Below are 23,058 nucleotides of genomic sequence, written 5' to 3' on the forward strand. Positions count from 1 at the left end.
CCATCCCATCGGGTCAGAGGCCTGCCTCACTGTACTCCTTGGCTGAGGGCTAAGACCCACTGCTCCTCACCCGGACGAAATGCTCATATGGACACACGCGCGCGCGCACACACACACACACACACACACACACAGCTGGCTCACACAGACACACGCAGATTCCACCAGCCAGTGAAGCTGGTGGGACCTGCTCCCCTGTGTCACAGCCCAAAGCCCCCTCAGGGGACAGATAGTCCTACCTGGATTTCAGAGGAGGTGTCTCCTCCCGGACATCTCACTCCCAATGCCTGGAGCCCCCACACCAACAGAGTGGGGGACAGGCTACCTCCTGGCCCCGAATGTCCCCACTCAGACTGTCCAGGAAGGGTCTGCTCATCTCTTTTGCGGAACACATCATCCTGACCCTGGATAACCTTGACCTGACCCCCATTCCACTGGCTCTGGGAAGTACTCTCTGAGGCAGGACAGCCAGCCTGGGGTTTGATCTCTGAGGCACATCTCTCCCCAAAATTCCCGAGGATGCCCACAAGATAGCCTCCTCTCAGGAGGACTCATGTCCAACCAAGGACATTCAGGGTCACTAGACCTCTCAGGCTACTCCCTTAGACCAGGCCAAAACCTCCCAGACCCACTCCCCAGGCCAGCCAGCCTCTTCAAGAAGAGCCAGGTCCCTTGGCCCCCGTCACAGGTCAGACCATCAAAAGGCCGGGGCCCTCTCCCCCGGTCCCTTCTCGATTACCAAAAAAGCAGTGGGTCTTCTGGTGCCAAGAAATGACCTATTTTATTTTAGGAGGACACCCAGACTGGTGTCCACTTTCCCCACACGCAACCCCGGAGGACTGAAGCCAAAGTTCTGTCCCGGGTTCCTCTGCACCTCTCCTGCATCAGCCCTGAACAGCCCTGGGAGACCACGCTGCACCCCACCAACCCAAGATGACCACTGCCACATACCAGGGCCCCCTCGAGGGCAAACACAGCTGCAGGCCCCGTCTTCTCCAGTGGTTCCATGCGGCGGCGCCAGCGGCGGCGGCGAAAGGCGTCTGTCTTGCGGTACTCCAGGTGGAACTTCCAGCCAAAGAGCGAGGCGTACTCCCAGCCCTCACCCTCCGCCTCTGCCTGCCTGTGCTGCATGGGAGAACAGGGCAGACTCAGAGGCCACTTGGCAGGTTGGCGGGGAGTCCTGGGTTGGGCTCCGGCTGTGCCCTCCCTGCCCTCCACGATTCCCCCACACACACCCCACACCATCACCCTCCAGGTGGGAAAACCTGGGAGGGCCGCCCGGAGGAGGGGGCTCTGAGCAGCTTCCGCAGTGACAAGAGCCTCGGGTCAGAAAATCAGGAGGAGAAGAGGATCCCTAGGCTGTGGGGAGGTCCAAGGAGCCAAGAAAGGAAGGTAGGTGATGAAAACATCAGCCCAGTGATGAAAACACTGGGCTTTCGGTTTGTTTGTTTATTTGGATTCTGGGTGGATTTCACAAATCCAAGGTTTTCTTGTCATTTCCTTTTTCTTCTTCATATCCCAACTTATAAAAGTGGAAATGGGTCTGCAATTCAGAGGCAAAATGAAGAGCCCACTTCCCAGCCCCAGGCTGTTTCTCCATGAGGCTAGGCCTACGTCAGTGTGGAGAGACCCCCGCACTTCTTCTCAAAGGGTCCTTTCCCAGCCTGGGGGAGCCCCGGAGGCCCCTTCCCATCCACCTCGTGACCTGAGATGATCCTCAGGTCAGGCCCAGGCCGTGAGCTCGGTGACAGTGCCAGTTCCGGAGGCCAGCTGCGTCCCTCTCCAGGAACGATGCTGGTGGTGAGGGAGCAGGCAAGGCACACCGCCTGGCAAGGCTTTGCCTCTGTCCCCTGGGTGCCCTCACAGGGAGAGTGGAGTCTGGTTCGTGCCACCAGGAACAGCCTGCTGCCCAAAAGCCTTGCCTCTCCTGGGACCCAGTGACCTTCCTCTCTAGATTCACTGTGACCAAGGAGAGAGGAAGGGACTCGGGTCATGCCAAAGGCTACTCCAGGACTGGGGGAGGCCTAGTTCTCGAGCCAAAATTCCAACGTGTGCTTGGGGAGGAAGGACGCAGGCCAAGAGGGTTCCAGGGAGGCAGGCCCTGAGGCTGTGCACGACACGGGCATCTGTGTGACCCCAGGAGCAGGTACAGGCACTTGTGTGCTCATACAAGCTCACTCTGCACCTGTCTGTGTCCCAAGAGTATCTGGGCACGGCCGTGGGCATGTGTGCTCACACTGTGTACATGCCCTCTGGTAAATGCTGACCAAGCCCACCCAAGCCCCTTGACCAGCATCCCGCTTCTCCAGGGAACTGGCCGTGCTGGAGGGAACAGGCTCCCTCCAGCACGCCCCCAGCAACCCCCAGCCAATGACTGACGGCTAAGACCGTACACACCCCAGCCCCCTTGCCTGGTGAGGAGCATTCTGTGGTGCTCCAGACTGAGCCCCTTCCCGAACCACAGCTCAAGCCAAAGCTGACTTTGCCTGAGACCACATCCTTGCCCCTGGCACCCCTGAGAGTACTGCCTCCATAAACTACAAGCAGCCGAGTCCCTGTCTCAGACTCTGCCCCTCGGACACCTAGCCATAGACACACTCTAGGTATGCCTTTGCACCTTCCAGGTCTGTGCGTGAATTCCAAGTGCATCCCCTGGCTTGGTCATGGGCATTTGGGTGTTTTCTGTCCGTGAGCATCTGTGTGAGTGCTGGGTGCGATCTGCGAGCATCTCGAGTGAGCCCGTGTGCCTTGTACATGTCCCCTGCACAGAGGTGTGCACCTGTGCCCAGCTGGCCTCCCCTCCCCAGGGCCTCACCCCTACCCACCCCCACCGACTGGGCTCACCCTCTTCAGCGCCTCCATCTGGCTGAGGTCCCTCCTGCGCAGGCGGACCCAGCGCCGCCGACGGTGCGTGTAGTACATCTTCTCAGCAGGGACCCAGTGCCTCGGCTTCCGGTCCGGGGGGATGGTGATGCTGTACTCCCAGCCTGGGGGAGAGGTGCCCATCACTCACTGCCTGGCCGTTCCCCGTCTCTCCATCTGGGGTACGTTCACAGACTTTCAAGTGGCCCCTGACTCCCAATTTGTACTTTATAGTGAGGATTCACCCAGGAAGTCCCCCAGATGAAGCAGCCCAGTGAAGGCCAGAACCCCAGGCCCAAGGGGCCTGCACTCAACAGTGCCCCCCTCCGGCACGCCTCGCAGGTCTGCCAGGTGCTCACTGGGCCCCACGTGCTGCCCACCTTGTTCGTCAACGGCCCGATTGAGGTCCGTGGACCACTCTTCATCTTCCCACTTCCAGCCCAGCGGGCACTCGATGTCATCCTTGGGAAGCACCTTCTCGCCGTTCTAGGGTAACACAGGCCAGGCGAGCATGAGAAGAGACAGACGTGATCAGGGAAGATGAGAAGATGCAACCTGACAACATACATTCTAAAGCCCCACGTGTGGCTCGGGCTCGGTGTCCTACCCTTGCCAGACCTCACACACTGTCCCTCTGGAAACCAGGGCATGGACGCTGGGGATGTGGGAGCAGGGGAGAACATTCCTCTTCTTTCAGTCACAGGCCCCTCTTGGGCCCAAATGTCCAGGCCTCCAGGAAAGCAGAGCCCACCTGCCCCCAGAGCACTCCCTTACCACGTCCGTGTAGTTGTCGCTCATGTAGATCCACTGGCCTCCGGGGAGCCGGGTCTGGTTCTCAAACACCTCTTCCACGAAGCTCAGGTGGCCCGCGTCGGTGTCATGAAGCAGGCTGTGGGCGGGGGCGGGTCAGAGCCTCTGCCGAAGAGATCCCCGGCCGTCCACAACCCCCAGCAGAGCACCCCAGAGCCTGGGCCAACCTTCCTGTGTCAGCCTCACCCCAGCCAACAAGAGAGATGAGGGGAGAGAGAGGAGGGGCAGCGAGTCAAGGGGAGACCCAGGGAGACACTTGCAGACAGAAGAGAAAGTCACCACCAAGATAAAGAAAGAGAAAGGGAAGCCAACTGAAGACGTCGAAAACCCAGTGGGTAGTTGAAGCTCAATAGATAGTTGTAGAAAGGTAAAATGTTACCGAGCTATATACTTAAGATTTGAGTACATGACTACAATATATGTTACTCTTCAATTTAAAAAAAAAAAAAAAAACAAACAAACAGTTGTTGAATATCAACCAAACTGGAAAAGAGAGAGAGGAGAAGGAGGTGGAGATGGCGATGCAGATGGAGAAGGACGAGGCTTTTCTGAGGGGCACTAAAGGAGGGATTAACACGCAGAGAAGGGAGCGGGCTTCCTGTGGTATCTTGGAGGAAAAGGCCGTAACCAGTGGACGCAAAGTCCACTGGAGGCCAGCTTCGGCTTAATCATAAAGGACTTTCCAATCATTAGAACCCTTCCAGAAAAGAACGCTGCCTCGTGATCCCCCAGTCCTGGGAGAGTTCAAATGGAAGTCGCTGTGACCAGCGTAGGGGGCAGTGGCAGTAGACAGAGGGATGAATAGAGCCGAGGCCCTTTCAGAGAAATGGCTGGGGCAGACGGGGTCCCCAAGCCCTCCCTGTCCACGACTCACGTCTTCTCTGGACACACAAACCAGTCTCCAGCCCAGGCCCAGCCAGCTGAGGGGCGGAAGCTGTCCTTGGGTAGCTTGATCTTGCCCGTGACGTCAGAAAATTTGGGGTAGGTGAGGCCCGTTGTGCCCCAGTTCCCGACCAGGGCCAGCTTGGTCTGGTTCTCATACTGGAGAGTGAGCAACAGAGAAGTGAGTGGGGCTGCGGTAGCCTTGGGGCCGGGGGTAGGGTGGGCAGGCGGTCAGGCACTCACGGTTTCAGCAAAGACGGAGAGCTTGCCCTCAGCAAACTGGTTGAACTCCTTTTCATCCACAGAGAGCCCGAACCACAGCCTGACCCGAATCTGCACTGGCATCCGGGCTCCGGGCACCCCCTCCATTGGATACTGGGTAGCAGAGAAGGAGAGAAACCCACAATCCCCTTCAGGGTCAGTATGTCTCGACTTGGGGGAGACTCCAGGCCTGAGCATACCAGCCTGACACCCCATCAGGTATGTGCTCTGTTGGAGGACTTATCAGAATTTCATGGAAGAGGGGTGTATGACTAAGAAACCCCCCCCACCGGCCAAGATTCCTTCCCATCACAGGAGAAGACTGCATCCTCCCCATCTAGATGCTCTCTGCAGAGACGAGCCATGTCGAGACCAGGAGCCCCCATTCTCCCCTCTCCCACCACATCCTCATTTCTGTTCTCTTCTAGAATAGCATTCATTGTCCAATGGAACTTTCTGCTACAGTGGAAATGGTTTATCTCTGCACAGTCCAATGCACTGACCCCATGTGGCAGTTGAGCCCTTAAAATGTAGCTGGTGTGACTGAGAAACTAAATTTTTAGTTTTATTTAAGTTTAATTAATTTAAATTTAAATAACCACATACGGCTACCGTATTGGATGGTGCAGTTCTAGAACATGTCTTTATAAGAGATAGAAAGGTCTGGGCTTGCCTGGTGGCGCAGTGGTTAAGAATCCGCCTGCCAATGCAGGGGACACGGGTTCGAGCCCTGGTCCAGGAAGATCCCACATGCCGCGGAGCAACTAAGCCCGTGCGCCACAACTACTGAGCTTGCGCTCTAGAGCCCACGAGCCACAATTACTGAAGCCTGTGCACCTAGAGCCTGTGCTCCGCAACAAGAGAAGCCACTGCAATGAGAAGCCCGCGCACCGCAATGAAGGGTAGCCCCCGCTCACCGCAACTAAAGAAAGCCCGCGCGCAGCAACGAAGACCCAAGGCAGCCAAACGTAAATTAATTAATTATTTTTTTTAAAAAAAGAGAGATAGAAAGGTCTGAAAGGGGAGGAGGTTAAAGCCTCTCCCTTCGTTTTCAGTTTTGGTTTTTTTTTCCTTTGGTTGGGGGTGGGGGTTGGCTGGATGTTAGTGTATCATATGATATCCCTACCCTTTTAAGTGCTTATCAGCCTGTTAACCACTATTCACTGGTCTTCAACTGCTTTTTATCCTGAAACTTTCAGAAGCTCTGCCAAAATGGAATAACCACAACAACCCAACATAAAAAATTTATTCTCCACAACTGCTTCACCATTTGACTGAAATCAAGGGTCAGATACGGCCTGAAGAGCAGAAGTGCCTCACTTTTAGAATAACACACAGTCCCTTAGAGGAAGTAATACATTAACTACCCAGGCTTCATGTGTGTGAGCTTAGAGGAGTGTCTCCCCTGGGACATGGAGCTGACTGAGACGAGAAAGTCTTGGTGGGTTCAGAGGAGGAAAGGGAGGCTGAGCTAAGGGCTCTCTAACTGGTAGAGGAGGCCTGGATCCCCGGAGGGAGAGCCCAGGCCGGGTAAGAGGATCAGCAAGGGGTGTCATGGCAAGGCATCAACAGTCTCACCCTTCATCCAGCCTCTCTGCCTTTGCTTCATCCTCGGTGAAGCCTGGAGGAGCCCCTGACCCCAAGTGTCACCCCCCAGAAACCTCCCCATGACTGTTCACGTCAGTGTCCTCTCTCCTGGGGTGGTTAGCAGCCTTTTCCCCTCCAAACCAGCAGCCCCAGGGAGATGGCAGGAATGCCTGACCCCCCTTTCCCCCTCCGCCCCCAGTCTCTCCCCTGCCCTCCCCCAGACAGGGCCAGCCTGCGGGACCCAAAATAGCAACAGCAAATAAAGAAATGTCTAGTTTGGGGCTCCGCTCCCTCTCTGCTGGTGCTCATTTTTTCCAACTTTGGTTTAAGTTAAGAAACACCGATGTTTTCTTGGTCTCTGCTTGCTGCCAACATTTTTGTAGAGCTTGCTCAGGAGCTACTGGCGGGGCTCATAAACTCAGTGGGGAAGACTTCGAGAAACAATCCTATATCTTTTTTTTTTTTTCTCCTTGCTTGGGATCAGGGAAATTTTTCAGTTTGCATTTCCCCGAGGCTGCAGGGCCAAGAGGTCAGAGACCGATCCCGTTCACGGGCATCCACCGGGCCCACTCCTGCAGCCCCACCTCCCCTGTAGCCTGACAGCCCTCCCTAGTTAACCCCATTCAGATGTGGCCGCTCCTTGACTTCCTTTCCCATCTGCCCTACCAGGCAAGGAGCTGGCTTGGGAGGGAGGAAAGCAGCATGCTAGGAGGTTAGGATCTCACAAGGAACATGCCCGAGGTGGGAGGGACGCCCCCGCCCTCTTTCTAGGCAAAGCCGGCTCTCCTCTGAAGTGCCAATGACCCAAACGCAGACATCTGATCATCCCTGGCCCTGCGCTGGCCTCCAGTCATGGTGCTGGTAGAGCCTCCTCTCCCCAGGGGGCAAAGGAGCTCCCCAGAAGGAAAAAGGGAGAAGAGGAGAAAAAAACTGATATTCATTGATCACCTAGTTCCAGCCAGACCCTTGACCTGGGTTACCTAATTCCATCCTCAAAATTGTGATCGGGGCAGCCTGGTCTTTGTTTTATCAGATTTATCAGGAAAACAGCATTCAGAGAGGTTAGACAATCTGCCCAAGACCACACAGGATTCCAGCCAGCCCTGCAACCTGTCCGCACGCTCCGGGCCTTTGAAACCTGTCTCCTCTGCCCACCTCAGGGGGCAGCAAGAATGACTGGTCAGGGTACGAATGGGTCGACCAATAGCCACTCAGAGGTTCGAGGCTAAGGTTAGTCCACAGTGACTTCATGGAAGAGGGGAGATGGAAGGAGGTCCTGGTGTGGATGGGAAGAGAGACGTGGGAAGGGAGGGTTGAAGGCCAGGCAGTTTACGATGCCAGCGGAGCCATCTGGAGTCAGCCATGCGTGGTGAGGGACGGCCCTCCCCACGGGACGCTCCCCTGGGCCGCGAGAGCCACAGCTCAGATTTCCCCGAACTGTGTCCCGACCAAGCAGCCTGGGCTCTGTGTCCCCACATGAACCCAGAGAGGAGGACGGGGGCCTCCAGGCACCTGCTCACTTCCCTGTTACCCACCCCCCAAGGCTGAGAGAAGATGGCGGGAGGACAAAGGGCAGGAGAGGTGGGGCGGGGTGACTGGAGGGACAGATTACCTGCTCCCAGATCTCTGATGGAGCAGAGCCATAGGCACAGCCGGTGCCCAGACCCCAGCCTTCCCCCGGGGAGGAACCTGAACCCACGTGTGGCTCCACCTGAAGCCAAACCCTCGGGAGGGGGGAGGGGGGAGGGGGGAGGCAAGTCTGTGCCCGGGCTCCTACAGGCTGGCGGTGGGAGCTGAGGGCTGAGCCCCCCGACCAGGGAGCTGGCTGGAGGGGAGCACAGCCTCGGGAGTTAGCCCCTCCTTTGTTCCCAGCACCCCTGGTTCCAATTCTCACCTGCTCCCTTTCCAGACCAGGTGCATGGGGTCTAGGGACTTTGTGGGGAGAGGGGAGAAGGGAAGTCTTTTTACGCAAGCCCTCGGTCCCTTCCAAGAGCAGAGTCTAAAAACTCGGAGTCTGACAGAGAACAGGAGGGGAGACAGAAGGGGCGCAGACCACCCTGGGGGTGAGAAAGTATGACCATGACTTAAGGAGAAACAACCCACTTTCAGAAACATCGTCTGCAGCTTTCCACAATTCTTGCCACAGTAGCTGGTGCCCCGTCGGGAGAAGAGGACCTCATGGGCGGGCACCCGCTGGTACGCCACCCGCTTGTCACCCTGCAGCATCCAGATGACGATGTCGGGCAGGCTGTTCTGGGGCTGGAGAGAGGGTGGCAGTCAGGGTGGAGATGGTACCGCCCAGCCCACACCCTCAGCCCCCTCTCCCCAGGCCTCTCCTCCCAGCTCCCACCCGCAGCCGCCCCCTTGACCTCCCAGGGCTGGCGGGGCACCCCTGTCTTCAGCAGCTCTGAGCCCCCAGGGATAGGGCGCCAGGCTGCCCCTGGCTCACACGAGGAGCCCGCCAGGAATTCACTAAGCTGCGTTCACGTTTTCTAGGAAGAGACACTCCTGCCTGGAGCCCCAAGTCCTTAGATCCCCTCCACTGGGGGGGTAGATAGAGGCTCCCGGTGGGGAGACATCGGAGGATCTGATTTGACCCTGGAGATGACATTACACTTAAGGTGTCACCCCCTTCCTCACCCCTGAGAGCAGAAGTGAATCCACAGAAGGGGTGCGCCTTCCCAGAGGACACACGATCCCTCCTCCCTCTAACAGCGGGGACCCTGAGGGTCTGGCCCTTTTCTGGGCCTGCTGACACTGGGCTCTGAAAATGGTGACTAGCCCAGACTGCAGGACCCTTGAGCCCCTCCGAGCCTCTAGGCGTGAGAACTGCTCCCAGCTGCGACGCTCAGGAGAGGCGGCCAGTTGGCTAAGCCCATCTGCTCCCAAGGCTGTTGAGCGGTGTGGTCAGCGGGGCGGGGCTGGGTCTCGAAGCCAGGCTCCTGCTGAGAGCTGATGGCTGGCACCCTCCCTCAACACCTCCTAGGCTGTGTCGCCTCATCCCTACAGCAAGCCCAGAGGCAGGCACAGGTGAGGAAATTCAGGCTCAAAGAAGTTAGGAACCAGGGTTTTCTGATTCCAAGTGTATGTTTCTAACCACGATACCAAGGGTTCTCAAAGTGTGGGCCCCAGAGCAGCCGCAGCACCACCTGGAAACTCGGGGGAAATGCAGATTCTCAGGCCCCGTCCCAGACATGCGGGATCAGGTGGGGCTTGTACCCTGTCTTAACAAGCCCTTCGGGGGATTCTGACGCACACTCCAATTTGAGGAAGGCTCTCTCCGGTTTCCCTCACAGTCCATAGCACCCGTTTCACCTTAACCACTCCCAGCCATAACACAATCTGCGTGAGAGCTCCGGGGTCTGGGCCAAGACGTGGAAGGCAGCCTGTGACCCGCCCAAGGGGATGGTCCACAGCCACTGCCAGGGGTCGTCCTGGGGCTGAGCGACACAGTGGCCCCCAGGTAACCGGCCACACGTCCAAGGCCCCGCTTGGGGACGAGCCAAAGCTGACTCTCAGGGACCAACGTTTCAGGCTGCTTCCCCCCTGAGCACCCCGTCCACCTCCTGGACCCCCTTCTCCCCTTCAGCAAGTCGCTCCTCCAGAAGCCACTCGCAGGCCCTGCCCTTCTCTGCACACTCCTTCTGGGGAGATCCTTCCTCACCATCCCTCTCCCTGGGGGTCCCAGGTGGCTCTGGCCAGGGTGGGCAGCAGCTGTGTCCACCTGTGACACATGAGCAGACCTTTCTCCTCATTCTGGACAAATCTGCGGCCCGCCTGCTTCCCTGCAGAGCTGGATGGGGGCACAGGGGTCAGGGTGTAGATGCAGAGTTACTGCAGGTGCAGCCGCCTCAGGCCTGGGGCTCAGGGGCATCCAGAAGGGCAGGAAACACAGGGTCCCATGAGAGGCAGGTTTGAGGCCAGGGGTAGACAGGTTGGTGGGGAGAAGGAGTTGGGTCCCTGGGGGAGCAGCCCCTGGCACTGAACCTAGAGCCGGGAGCCCTGGATTCTGATCCCAGCTCTGTCTCTGACGTACTTTGGCAGTATTTATTAAGCACATTTATCGAGCACATTTGGGGGCATTTATCGAGCACCTACTAAATGCCAGGCTCTGCTGGGCCCTACAATACCCAGTATCCCGTTGCATCCTCTGGCCTCCTTCTGTGAATGGGGACACGGAGGCTCAGAGAGGTTAAGTCACCTGCCCAAGGTTACCCAGCAATGGAGCCAGTGTGGAGCCAGACATTCCCCACGTCCCTCCCAGTTCTGACACTCCAGGCAGGAAGGAAGGCACCTCTCAGGGTCAGCTACCTCATCTGCCAGGGCACGGAGACGCAGGAGCCAGTCCTCAGCCTGCTCCAGGGCGGTGGGGAGTTCACTGTGGCCGAGCTTCAGGGCCTGGGCCGCCTCAGTGATCTGGCTCAGGTGACGGGTGCGCAGGCGGTACAGGTAGTGGTCCAGGTGGGTGGCGGAGGGCGTCTCTTGGACATTACCCAGGGGTTGGCTGTGACGGACAGACAGACGGCATGTGCCCGACGAGCAGGAGCCCGGCGCTCGCCCAGGCCCAGGTGCAGGCAAGCACGTACACACGTGTGCACAGGCCCCCCCAACGGGCCTCACACCCTCAGCCTGCCTGCTGGCTGCGGCGTGTGCCCTGGGTGCCTCCTCCAGCCATCTCCTCCAGGAAACCTGCTGCAGCCACACTGGCCGGTATGCCTCCTGCTCTGAAGCGCCCCAGCCCTTTATTCTGGGGCTGCCTGTCTGGAACCTATCCTCAAGCCTCCAGTCGTGTGAGTCCCCTCTGCCCACCTGACTGCACGTCCCCAGAGGCCCAGTGGGTCCCTCCCTGCCCCCGGCGCCCTCCTAGAGCAGAGGCGCAAGCACTAAGTTGCCTTTGGCTGAAGCGAATCCATTCTGTTGTACGCACACGTTCTTCAAGAAGGAAATTTATGGACCCCTGACAAGCCACTGCAGACGCTGTGGGGAGGCCGGCAGCCAGCAGTACAGATGTGTCGACCCAGGGCGGCCGCACAACACCCCTCCCAGAACCCTCTGCTTTGGGAAGCCTCTGGAGAGGAGCTGGGGGTACACGCAGTCCCAGAAACACAGCCTTAGGCCTCCAGTCGGGGGGTTGGGCTTAAACTCAACCTCATTTAGAGGCAAAGAACTCTGACCACCCCCATCCAAAGGATGGGCTCCCTCTCCGGGCTCCCTAAAAGCCCTTTATGTGGCTCCCCCTGGCCATACGAAGCCCCGGGGTCAGTGAGTGCACACGCAAGGGTCACACAGGATGGAGTGGGGTGGGTGGGGGCGTCTGTGCTCTTCCTCACCAGGCAGGACCCTCTAGATCATGCCTGCTGGAGGGTAGGGGGGCTGCCCCCCCCGCCCCCCGCTAAGCCCCTGACTCCCAAACAGGACATCAGTCAGGCCCGCTCGCTCGCCACATCTGCTGCCCCACCTCACGCTCCCCGCCCCACAGTGTCTCGGCTCCCGGCTCCCGGCTGATTTATTTTTCTGCCAATTTCCCCGAGCTATGCAGAACCAATTACCGCCGAGTGCAGCGGCACCGCCGCCGCCAGATACACCACTCTGGCAGGCCCTCGGCGCACTACATTTTTCCTGTTATTTTTTTTAATTGAATTTTTAGGGTGGGGGGAGCAGTACGCAAACTCCATCTCGGGAAACTTAAGCCCCGGGGCCTGTCTCAGGTCACGTACTGCACACCCCGTAGTAATATAATATTTACTGCCCCGAGGGTGCCTCGGATGGGGCTGCCCCAGGCCAGGAGAGGGGCGGCCTCCATCCCCAGCCCACTCAAACGCGGCGGAGGGGCATGTTCGGTGGGTGAAGGGGGGCCTGGGCCAGAGTCCTGGGCTGGGTCTGCTGGGAAGGGGGCGTGAGTGGGCCTGAGGGTGGGGGCAGGCGGGTCTGGAGTGGGATATGGGGAGGCAAGCCAACCCCGGCCTGGGTCGGGAGCTGAGAGGGACTGCCGTGCAGACCACCAGAGGGAGACGTTCATGGAGGCTACCAGCCCAGCCAAGACTCCCCAAGAAACAGGCGGGACCCGTAACTGCCACAAACAAGATGTCTCAGCCCTTTCTCGCCCCAAAAAGCCCAAAACAGGGTACAGAAAGAAAGGGAGACCTGGAAGAGGAGGCTAGATGACACTGCCCCAACCCCAAGCAGGGGCAGTCGCCCTGCCAACCCTGGCTGACTTGGAAATGGCAGGCGGGCCCCGGGCAGGGCTCAGCCTAGGCTGGGAGCAGAGCTGGGCTGCTCGCAAGGTTGCTGCCTGCCCCTGCGGTGAGTGGGTGCCTTTATCAGGGACAGCCGCCTGGGAGCGGACAGTGTCCAGCCTGAAAGATAAACTGGCCGCTGGCTCATTCATTTCACTCCCCACGAGCAACAGCTCTGCTGGTCCTGGCTGGAGGCTGGGTCCAGGGATGAGACCCAGCCCTGCCCTCAGGGAGCCCCTGGAACAGACAAGCAAGCAAGCTAGATCCCCCTGAGCAGCCTCAGAGTCTGGAGTCCTTCCTGGAGGAAGTGGCCTCAAGCTGCACTGGCAGGGCCAGCGGGAGCTAGCGAGGCCAAGAAGAGCAGGAAGGGCGTTCTGGCCAAAGGAGCAGTATGTGCACAAGACAAAGGCTCAGAGGCACATGGGAGTTGGTTGGAGGGAGGTGGGGTGGGGGGGGTTGAGCCAGCACAGAGGCTCCGAAGGGCTAGAGGGTAAGACTGCTGAGGCCCAGAAGGCAGGCAGTGGGGACAGAGAGGCCCATCCATCAGAGGAGAGCTGCAGCTTTTCCTAAAGGCAACAGGAGCCACCGCAGGGCTGAAGTCGAAGTGTCACGGCAGAGTTTTAGGAAGATCACAGAGAATGAATTGGATGTGCTGGTGGACACCCAGGTGGAGATGTGCAGCTGGCCGTTGGGTCCGTGGGTTGAGAGATGAGAGGAGAAGGCTGACCCGGAAGAAAAGAGTGGGCGCCCCTGGCCAGGGGGAGAGGGGCTCCCAGGGAGATGAGGCAGGAAGGGGTCTGACCAAATGAAGGACACTGATGGTGGATGTTGGGCAGGGGCTGGCTGGAGGAATGGGTGACAGCCAGGTCATCTATGGCAAGCTGGCTCACGTCCCCCATGCCCAGCTGCCCTGCTATCAGCTGTGACGCTCAGCACAGAGCAGGCCGGGGGTGGGGGTGGGGGGGTGGAAGCTCTCTTGCTGCGGCCCCAGGGCTATTAGTGGCCTCAGGTGGTGCCAAAGGAACTGGTCCTGAGGCCCAGTGTTCTCCCCAGAGAGCCATGCATGCACTCCTGAGGGGATGGGACCTTCCTCACAAGCCCTTGACCTGGGACCCGGGCTCCCCAGGAGGGCCCTGGCCACCGTCTACCCCCAGGAGAATGATTCAAGGGGACCAGGCTTTGGCATAAGCATTTTTAGCCAAGTCCGCCAAGAACATAGCCCTGAGAGAGCGGAGTGACAGCCCAAGACTTGGGACCCACCCATCTCAGATGTTTCAGGCACCGCAGACCTGCCAAGGCCCACACCACACATGAGTCACAAGGAGAGCGCAATGAACCGAGAGCTGGGGCCCACCCTCTGCACCCGAGGCTGTCAGGCCGGGCAGTGGTGCACAGCCAGTCATTCTGCAGCCCTCCCTGCTGACCGCACCCCCGTGTGCCCCTCTAGCCTCGCTCTGACCTCTGACCTCCAGACCACAGATGCCCACAGGCACCTGCCACTCAACATGGCCAGCCTTGAACTCCTCATCCTCCCCCAAACCTGCTTTTCTCCCGCTGACTCCCTCCAGAAGCAGCTCTGCTCTCCACCCACCTGCTCTGGCCAGAGCCAGGGAATCATTCTGGACCTTCCTTGGGCCCTCACACTCCATCCACCATCAAAGCCTGTCTAGTACAGAGCAGCACAGCGCGGGGGCTCAGCCCCTTCCTAGAGGCCTGAATCTGGGCAATTCACCTCCCCATGCCTCAGTTTCCTCATCTGTAAAATGTGGATCATTCTACTTCCTACCTCATGAGATTTTTATGATTAGCTAATACATGTGAAATTCTCAGAACAGCACCTGGCGCAGAAAGTGCTCCTTATGAGGCTGTTACCACCATGATGCCTCCTGAAGAGTCCACGCTGCCCTCTGCTTCTCTCACCCCATGTCCCCACGTCGCTGACCTCTGCTTCTCTCACCCCACGTCCCCGCGTCCCTGCCTGGGGTGAAGCCTTCGTCCGGTCGCCCCTCATCACCACCCCCAGCCCACCTCTTACGCTGCAGCAGGAGTGAGCGTCTGAATCCCGGGGATCCCTGTGCCCCAACAGCCCCCAGGGCTGAGCTTGCCTTAGCAAACCCTGGAGGTCTGTCGCCCTGCAGCCCCAGGAGGCAGCAGGCATTTTGGGCTCCTGCGCCTGTGCCCGGCAGTCCGCTCCCCAAAGGCTGACTCCTTCCCCTCCGGAGTTCATGTAGGGCGTCCCCTCCTCCAGGAAGCGTCTCTGATTTTGATTTGAGTAAGATGCACCTGCTCTGAGCTACTAGGGCACATGCCTCAAGCCCCCAACACACTTTCCTTCATTTGCTCACTTCTGCCTCGTCACCCCCAGGAGGGCCTGAGGCAGGGTCATTTCTGATAAAGGTGCACTTCCCAACTGGGGTACAAAGGGCCAGAGGGGTACTGTGGCAGGCAGCCAAGGTCACGGATTCCTGATTCGCAGCATGAAGGCATTTCTCATGCATTCCTGACAGGGCCTGGGACGATAAGATTTAGAGGGGGCATAGAATACATTTGCATATATTTACACTTAATCCCATAGAAAGTAGAAAGATGGCTGTTTATTATTAAGTCCATTTAATAGCTGGGAAAACTGAGGTCCAGAGAAGTGAAGTTGCCCAAAGCCACAAAGGTGGTTAATGGGATGAGAATCTAAATCTCCTCACGTTTCTTCTTCTCAATAATAATTACAGCTACCGTTTATTAAATACTTCCTAAGGGCCAGGCATTTTGCTTGTGTGATATTATAAAGCAGTTATTCTTAATGTCAGGTTGAAGATGAGGAAAGCAAGGTCCAGAGCAGGTGAGTGGTGAGCTCCAAATCACCCAGCTGTGGAGGAGACGCTCAGATGCTCCCCCTTCTGCCGGGGCCCCGGGACCCAGAGCCCCCCCATTCTCCTTCACCCCCCCAGCGCCCCCTTTTCCTGAAGGTGACAATCAGCCGTGTTAATAGAAGGCTAAACAGAAACTGTGGTCCCCGACATGGCCTTGGGGGAAGGAGGGGTGCCGTCACTCCCACCAGCCAGCTCCTCCTGGAGATTCCATCAGGGAAATAAGAGGTCGGGGATCAGAGACACAATGCTCCCCATTCAGGTGAGCCTGGCCGCCCCGGGCCCACAGCTGCCGCCGCTGCAGGGAGATTTATGACCTGCTCTAAATGTCACCTTTTCAACTCCCCGCGCTGGCTCCACCACCTTTGGACTCAGCATGGGCTGGACTGCCGGCCAAGCATGGCTGGGGAGACGTGCAGTCGCTCACCACCACACACGAACACTCCCGGGGAAAGGGCCCGGCCGGGCCAGGAGGGGAGGGCGCGTGGGTGCCAGGCACCCCCTACCTGCAGCCTGCGATGAGCTCATCCATCAACCGAGCCACCAGGGAGTCCACGTCCTCGGCAGAGCGCTGCGCCTTCAGGGCCAAGTGGACCTGCTCCAGGCCGGCTTCCTGTGGAACGGGCAGGCAGGGGTTGGGAGGGTCACCGTGGGACAGACCCTTAACCCCAGGCACTGTCACCACAGCCCGGTCCCACCAAAACGAGAGAACGGTTAGAGCCAAGAAGGCAGAGGCCAGACCCCACAGACCAGCAACTGTCTTGGCTCAAGAAGCTTCCAGGATTCCCCACACCAAACAGATCCAAATTCCCAAGCCTGGGACTCCCACCCCACGGGCTCTCCACGGGTCCCCGTCAAGCCAGGTCTAAGGTCTCACAGGCAAGTGACCTTGGAGCTGGCTCCACTTCCCCACCTGGCACCCTCTCTCCTTTCCAAATCCTGCCACCCAAGCAGGCTTGGATCCCTCCTCCTTCCTTCAGGAGCACTCAGACCACCTGCAATAACGGGGCTGCCCTCTCCAAACTCCTGTGGCCAAGTTGTGCCCCAGTTGCATCTGGTCTCCTCCATGGAGCTCTCCTCCCCGGGCCTCAGGCCTGAGCTGGGAGGCGGAGATCTCTCACGGGACACCCCTCAGGCCAAAGACTTGCCCCTCAGTCCCCCACCCCCTTCCCCACCTCAACCTTCCTGAGCGTGTGCCGTGTGCTGCACCCTGGGACTACCATGCTGGGGACAGACAGGCCCTGGAAGGATTAGCCAACCCCTGCCCGCAGGGAACGGCTCGGAGAGAACAGCTGGCTCAGAAGATGCTGGACTTGCACAGCATCGACTCCGACTTCTCCCAAACCGGGTATGGGCTGGTCCCCTCCCTTCCACAGAGCTGTGGGTCTCAGGGAAAGTGTGGTTCACCACGGCCCCTGACCGGGGCCTGCATCCCCTCCCAGACACTCTAAAATGCCCACACACCCCCCTTCCCTTTCCACTTTCCCTCCTCACTGTGCTCCCCTCCTCCACCTGCCCAAGCCTCTCCAACCCCCTTTCCTCCACCATGCTGCCCATCGCAGGCCCCAGCAGCATGGCCACGCCTGCCTCCCCATGTCCCCACAGGCCACACACCTCGCGGGTGAGCCTCCGCCCCAGGCGCACACAGAAAGTGCTGGGGACCACCACCAGGATCGCCCCATCCTGGCCTCTACACCTCTGCCCACTTTGATTCTCCTCCGCTCCCTGGCCAAGCACCAGGCCTGCAAATCCCAGCCTCCACCATTAACCCCCGGCCACATCCAAGACAGGACCCATCACCTGACCTCGTAGAGCCTGTTCTTCTCCCCAGCTTCCCAATTCCTCAGCCACCGGAGTCCTTCCTCACAGCCCCTCCTCCCCAGTTCAACAGACCACCAAGTCCTGGCAGCTCAAGTCCTTCAGTTTTTTCCCTGAGGTCAGCTCCTTCCCAGAGCCAAATCATGCCCCCCTGGACCCCTGCAAGGACATCCTAACCAGCTCCCAACTCCCCTCACTGGATGCGGCCCCCCTGCTGCCATGCGATGCCTTCCTGCTGCTCCTCGGCCCCTCTCCCCTCCGAGCCCCCCTCCCTAGGGGCTCCTGGAGCGTCACCAGAATGTGAGTTTGAGTCTCTGCAGGAGGGGGTGGGTGAACCGACACTCTGCTTTACTAAGCTGACTCGCGAAGGCAGGCACAGCATCCTGTTCATGTCTACCCTCTAGCTAGACGTTTCCAGCACAATTCTTGCTGTGGCAAGAGTCAAAGGCACTTGATGAACGAATGAATGAAGGAATGAATGGGTGGTGGCTCTGTCCTCTGCTCCCAGCTCGGTTTCTCTCAGCTTTTTCTCTGTGCTACCTCCTACATCAGACTGGGGGCACCCCCAGGGCTGTGCTCCCTCCCTCTCCTCTATTCCCAGTAGGCAGGACAGGATCACAAGCCCGGCCTGGTCAGGTTTCAGGGGACCCCCAGGCACCATGAGGTCTGCAGGCTTAGCACCCACGGAAGCAGGTCTGAAGACACCCACCAGGGGTGCGTGCACAGGTTATGGTGGGCGGGGCCAGCTTCCACTCACCAGCCGGTCGGCGATCCTAAGCAGCTGGTTCTGAGCCTCGACTCTGTGGCTGATGTCCTCCCAGTAGGATGACAGCACCACCACGGGCTTCACGTTGCCCCAGGGTAAGTAGTAGTAGTGGCATCCTGGAAGGACCCAAGGGCCTGGTGCTGAGCCGGGAGCGGAGTGGTGCGGGGACCGAGGGGAGGACGGATGCGAGCACCTGCTCCCCCGCTGAGAGCTCCCGTGGATAGCCGTGGCGCGGCCAGTATCCCCCAGTGCCCAGACAAGGTGCCAGAGTTCCCTTCCCGCGTGGAACAGGTAGCTGCCCTCATTAGGGCTCCTTAACACATCAAAACCGAGGGGCTGTTAGAAGGGCCCTGGGAATCCCACACTCTCCGAAATCTCTATGCCAAGCCCGCAGCCGCCATGTGATAACCGATCGCCACAAGTCAGGATCAGTGCCGACCGCTGCTGGCTTCGAGAGCCCAATCTATGGGTCCCAGCAGGGATGCACCTGGGGATGAGCAGGGGGAGGCGGCACGGGGGGGAGCAAACCAGGGGGTCCCCCAAACAGGTGTGCCCAGGGCCAGAGCCTTTGGGCGAGCCTCCAGCAGCTTTCCCCAAGGGGCAGGATTTAGGGCTCAGCCCCCTGCGCAGTGGTCTGGGTCCCAGCCAGGCGCGTGGTCTCTGGCCTCACCATCAAAGACCGCCCGGCTGTACTGGGTGGTGGAGGCCAGTGGCAGGCAGGTCGTGTCGAACTTGTTCCCGTAGTTCCCGATGCTGACCTCAAACTGGACTGCGTCGTCAACGTCCTGCAGCATGGTGGCCGAGTAGAAGGCGGCAAAGAGCGAGTATTTGCGCCTCCGGAGGTATTTCTGGGGGCAGAGAGGGCAGCGGCGGGGTCAGGGTGAGGAGGGGAGAAGACACCAGCATGGGGAGGGGTCACATGTCTGGCAGGCCCTGGCCATGCCTGGCACCCAATAAATCCTGGCTGGACAGATGGGTGGCAAGTGGTCCAGCTCTGCACCACAGCCCAGATTTGGTCAGTAACTGAGCAAACACATTCCAGGCCTGTGTGTTTGGCCATGTTCCTCTAATAAGGTCCACGCCTCCAAGGTCATGCTGCTCCTTGATCCAAACAAACAGCGATGGCACCGCCACCCCGGGGAGCCTGGTCTCCCGCATCTGCTGTTCAGAAGGGGCCGAAGGCTCTAACCCACCATGCCCCCACCCAGAAAACCCACCCTGCACCACTCAGGCTCTCCACCATGCCAGCCAGCTCTGCAGAAGCGCAGGGTGCCACGTGCGTGGGGTGAATGAATACCATTGTCCCCTCTGGGCATCGGGCACGGGGCTGAGGACATGGCAGGCCCTCAACCGCACACCCCAGCCTGAACCAAGGTGACTTTACGATCCCCTTTGTGGAAGGCAGAGAGAAGAGGGATTATACGACTATGCTTTTAGATAATGTACACAGTGATAACAGCTAACACTTACTGAGTGCTTACTGCATGCAGGTATGAATTACTTTAATTCTCACAACAATCTTATGAGGTGAATATAATTATTACCCCCACTTTACACATAGGGAAACTGATACAACAGCTAGGTGGTCAAGTCAGAACTCAAACCAGCACAGTCTGACTACAGGGTCTGAAAGTGTACACCACCATGAGGACTCCATGCCTCCTGGACACAAGGCCCAGCTCCACCACTTGCTGCTCTGCTACATCTGAGCCTCAGTTTCCTCATCTGTAAAATGGAGATACTCATAGCAGCCACCTCAGAGGTGCTGGGAGGACTCAATGACATCAAGAGTGTCACCAGCATAGTGTGTGACACAGTCAGTGATTAAAGGGTTAGCTATTCTTACATTATCATTATTAATAAAATAGCCTCTCGTTGTGCATTGAGCTCTAGACTTTAAAAACCTTCATTTATCTTCTTCGAACCTCTGAACATTCCTTAGGGAGGCAGGGTAGGTGTTGGGTTACTCTGAGGCCCAGAGGTGTGAAGGCGCATGAGCGTGGGTGGAACTGAGCCCTCCTCCGCCAGCCCCACTTGGCCCCTCCCAGGGCCACGCCCCTCACCTCCATCCGAAGGATGTCATCCGCAGGGAGATCTTCCACCTTCTGTTCGCTATGCTCCACCAGCTTGGTCTCCAGGGAGAGCAGAAGCCGGCCTCGGTAGGCCACACCTTCCCCCTGAGAGGGGAGGCTGGGTCACCAGGAGCAGGGGCGATGGAGGGGAGGAGGGGAAGGAAAGGAGCCTGATCTGGCCCTGGGGTCAATCACCTCCCCGGCAACCAGGAGGGCCCTGAGCCACACCCCATCACTCTGCAAGTGAGGAAACGGTGGCCCAGAGAGTTCATGGGACATGCCACCCTGATGGTCAGCACCAGAGTCCAACTTAGCCAGGGAGAATGAAACCTGAGACAGATGGAGGCTGGGCCCTCAGAGGCCAGGAAAATTAGGGGGGGCGGGGGGAGGGGGGGTCAGGCTGGCCCTGAAGGAGAGGCAAAGGGAAGGGAGCGGGAGGGAGGAAGGGGCCAGGAGGGGGTCAGGAGGAAGAAGGGTTCTCTGAGGGGGTGGTTGCCAGGCCCTGGGCCCACTCAAGTCCTGTCAGGCCCTTGGAGTCCAGGCCAACCGCAGATACTGCCCAGGCCAGGGGGGAAGACCCTGCATGCAGGCCTGGGGATCTGGGGGCTGTGGGTTCCTGTCTGACTCACCTTGCCCGTGTTGAGCTCTGCATAGGGGTCCGGGAAGCCAGTGAACTCCCTGGGGCTGCCGTAGAGGTTGACATAGCAGGGCCCGAAGGTGGGGAGGAAGCCCAGATGGTCATCCACTGGGAGACACAGGTGCGGATCAGAGGGGCCCCCAGCCGAGATTTCTAGCACTCAACCCAGCCACCTCCGGGCCGGAGACCATCCCCAGCCCTCAGTTCCTCGCACATGCACGGGATGCAGGCCTCGTAAATGTATAAAGGATAGTGACACCCATGAGAGTTGTCTCCCATAAGTCCCTTTAATCCTCACCACCATGCTGAGATGTGGAGATTTGCATTGATTTTATTAGTCTCATTTTACAGATGAGGAAACTGAAGCCAAGAGATGCAAAGGAATACACGACTACAAAGAGGAATGACCCGAAATGGTCTAATCTCAAAGTGCATGCACTCAGCCAGCAGGCAAAGCCGGGGGTCAGGGGCCTCCACTGCCCTGCCCCTCTCAGGCCATACCCTGTCCTGCATCCCCTCCTCATCCTGCACTTATATCTGTGTCTCAGGCCATCTGGCCTGTGGGGAGGCACAAAGGAGGCCCAGGAGCCTGGTGGCCAGAGACTCCATCTCTCAGGTGCCAGGGAGGGGGCCCAGCTTGATGCCACCTCACACACAGGGCAGCCCCCAGGCACATGTCTCCTCCACCCTTGTACCCTTATGAAGTTGAGACAGACCATCTAATAGCCTTGACTCATCCTGGCATCTCCTCCCCTGCCCTGCATTGTGCAAAGAACGATCTTTCAGTGGAGCAAGTTGGAGAAGAGTTTGAGAATTATACTAGTGATGAGGGAAAATCTTTTCTCCACATCATTTCCATCCTTTTTTGGAGGCTCTCTTTTGTTAATGTCATGACTTTCCAGCTGACAGCCAAGTTTCCCAGGACGGGACTTCACTGGCCAGATTCTGAGAATCCTGAAAAGCCAGGGTGCCCCTTCCAGAGGAAGGAGGAAGAGGCCATTTCCAGAATGGCAAAGGTGGGAGGTGGGCCCAGGAGCAGGTACCATCTGGGATGCTCCAATCCATAAGATCATGGGTGGGGCAAGGTAGGCACAAAATAAATGGCCTCAGCAAGGAAATACTTGAGCCAGACCCAAGGACTGACTGCAAACTCTTGAGTGCTCAGACGCTGGGGGTGAGCTCCGGGGCTTGAGCCCATCCCTGAGGAGTAAGATATTACCAACTAGAAGACAGGAGCATGCCTTCCCCCAGAGCCCTGCACCCAGCATCACTCGTCCTCCCGTCCCCAGCACACGCTGGGCTCTGGCATTTGGGACAGGGGTGGGAGGCCTGATGGACCTGTTGTGAGCATTACTAATTATCTGTACTAATCATCTCGATTATAATTTACCTTGTAAATTTCAACTTCAAGAGTTTTCAACTTACCCTGGCCTCCTCCTCCTGGTCCCCAAGAGGACTTACACTGCCCCTGCCTCATCATGTACTCCCCTGCCTGCTCCACCCCCTCCCTGCTGAAGAACTAAACTCTTCTGAGCTCCAGGGCCCAGCAGATTCTGGAAGGGGTTCAGAGAGTGGGAGGGAATTGCCTTTAAAGCATTCCAAGCAATTTACATATTCAACCACGTTTGAGAGGTAACAGCCAAAGGTAAACTGGGATTGTGGTGGGGAATCTCAATCCCACCTCAGGCAAATCAAAAAATTCCCGGCAACCAGTGCCCTTGCCCCTCCAGAAAAAACCTCAAGGCCCACTCCCTTGTCATCCCGGAGGTGGAAGCACGTACGGTCTCTGGCTGGAAGAGGCGTGACCACACCTGCAGGCTCCTCTGAAGCGTAAAGAAATGGAAAAGGGGTTAGGATGGGCATGGCTGGGTAGAGAACGGATTAGGTGAATGGGGCATGTGGATGGACAGTTGGCAGACAGACAGATGGAAACGCAGCTCCTGGACGGGGAGACAGATGTGGCCCGAGACCCCAACCCCAGCCCAGCTGTGAATTTATCACACATTAAGTCAACAGCGTGCCCCCCTCAGCCAGACACAGCCCCAGTGCCCTCGTGAGCACTCGGGTCTCTCCCCACTGGTGTCTGCCTACATGGTTGTCAGTTCTGTTTGCCAATTGGAAATTGGACCAGAAACTTCACTCAATACATTCAAGAAATAACACACGGACTTCCCTGGTGGCGCAGTGGTTAAGAATCTGCCTGCCAATGCAGGGGACACGGGTTCGATCCCTAGTCTGGGAAGATCCCACATGCTGCGGAGAA

General features: G+C 58.3%; 1 protein-coding gene across 23 annotated transcripts in view; it reads right to left on the minus strand.

Annotated features, from left to right (window-relative positions):
* Positions 1-23,058, minus strand: part of DYSF (dysferlin) — a 231,860-nt gene that overhangs the window by 108,400 nt on the left and 100,402 nt on the right. For 12 of the 23 annotated variants that reach the window (XM_082425961.1, XM_082425948.1, XM_082425952.1 and 9 more), the window contains 14 exons: positions 22,577-22,618; positions 20,788-20,903; positions 20,150-20,263; positions 18,757-18,934; positions 18,078-18,202; positions 16,009-16,115; positions 10,714-10,906; positions 8,506-8,661; positions 4,798-4,929; positions 4,547-4,713; positions 3,637-3,751; positions 3,243-3,348; positions 2,845-2,987; positions 952-1,125 (listed from right to left, as the gene is read on the minus strand). In XM_082425961.1, the coding sequence (XP_082282087.1) occupies positions 952-1,125; positions 2,845-2,987; positions 3,243-3,348; positions 3,637-3,751; positions 4,547-4,713; positions 4,798-4,929; positions 8,506-8,661; positions 10,714-10,906; positions 16,009-16,115; positions 18,078-18,202; positions 18,757-18,934; positions 20,150-20,263; positions 20,788-20,903; positions 22,577-22,618 (1,868 nt within the window). The remainder of the gene's footprint in view (positions 1-951; positions 1,126-2,844; positions 2,988-3,242; positions 3,349-3,636; positions 3,752-4,546; positions 4,714-4,797; positions 4,930-8,505; positions 8,662-10,713; positions 10,907-16,008; positions 16,116-18,077; positions 18,203-18,756; positions 18,935-20,149; positions 20,264-20,787; positions 20,904-22,576; positions 22,619-23,058) is intronic. The other 11 variants (XM_082425965.1, XM_082425947.1, XM_082425956.1 and 8 more) reach the window with 1 other exon arrangement.

Source organism: Balaenoptera physalus (assembly GCF_965194825.1).
Source record: "Balaenoptera physalus genome assembly, chromosome: 15".
Lineage (NCBI taxonomy): Eukaryota > Metazoa > Chordata > Mammalia > Artiodactyla > Balaenopteridae > Balaenoptera > Balaenoptera physalus.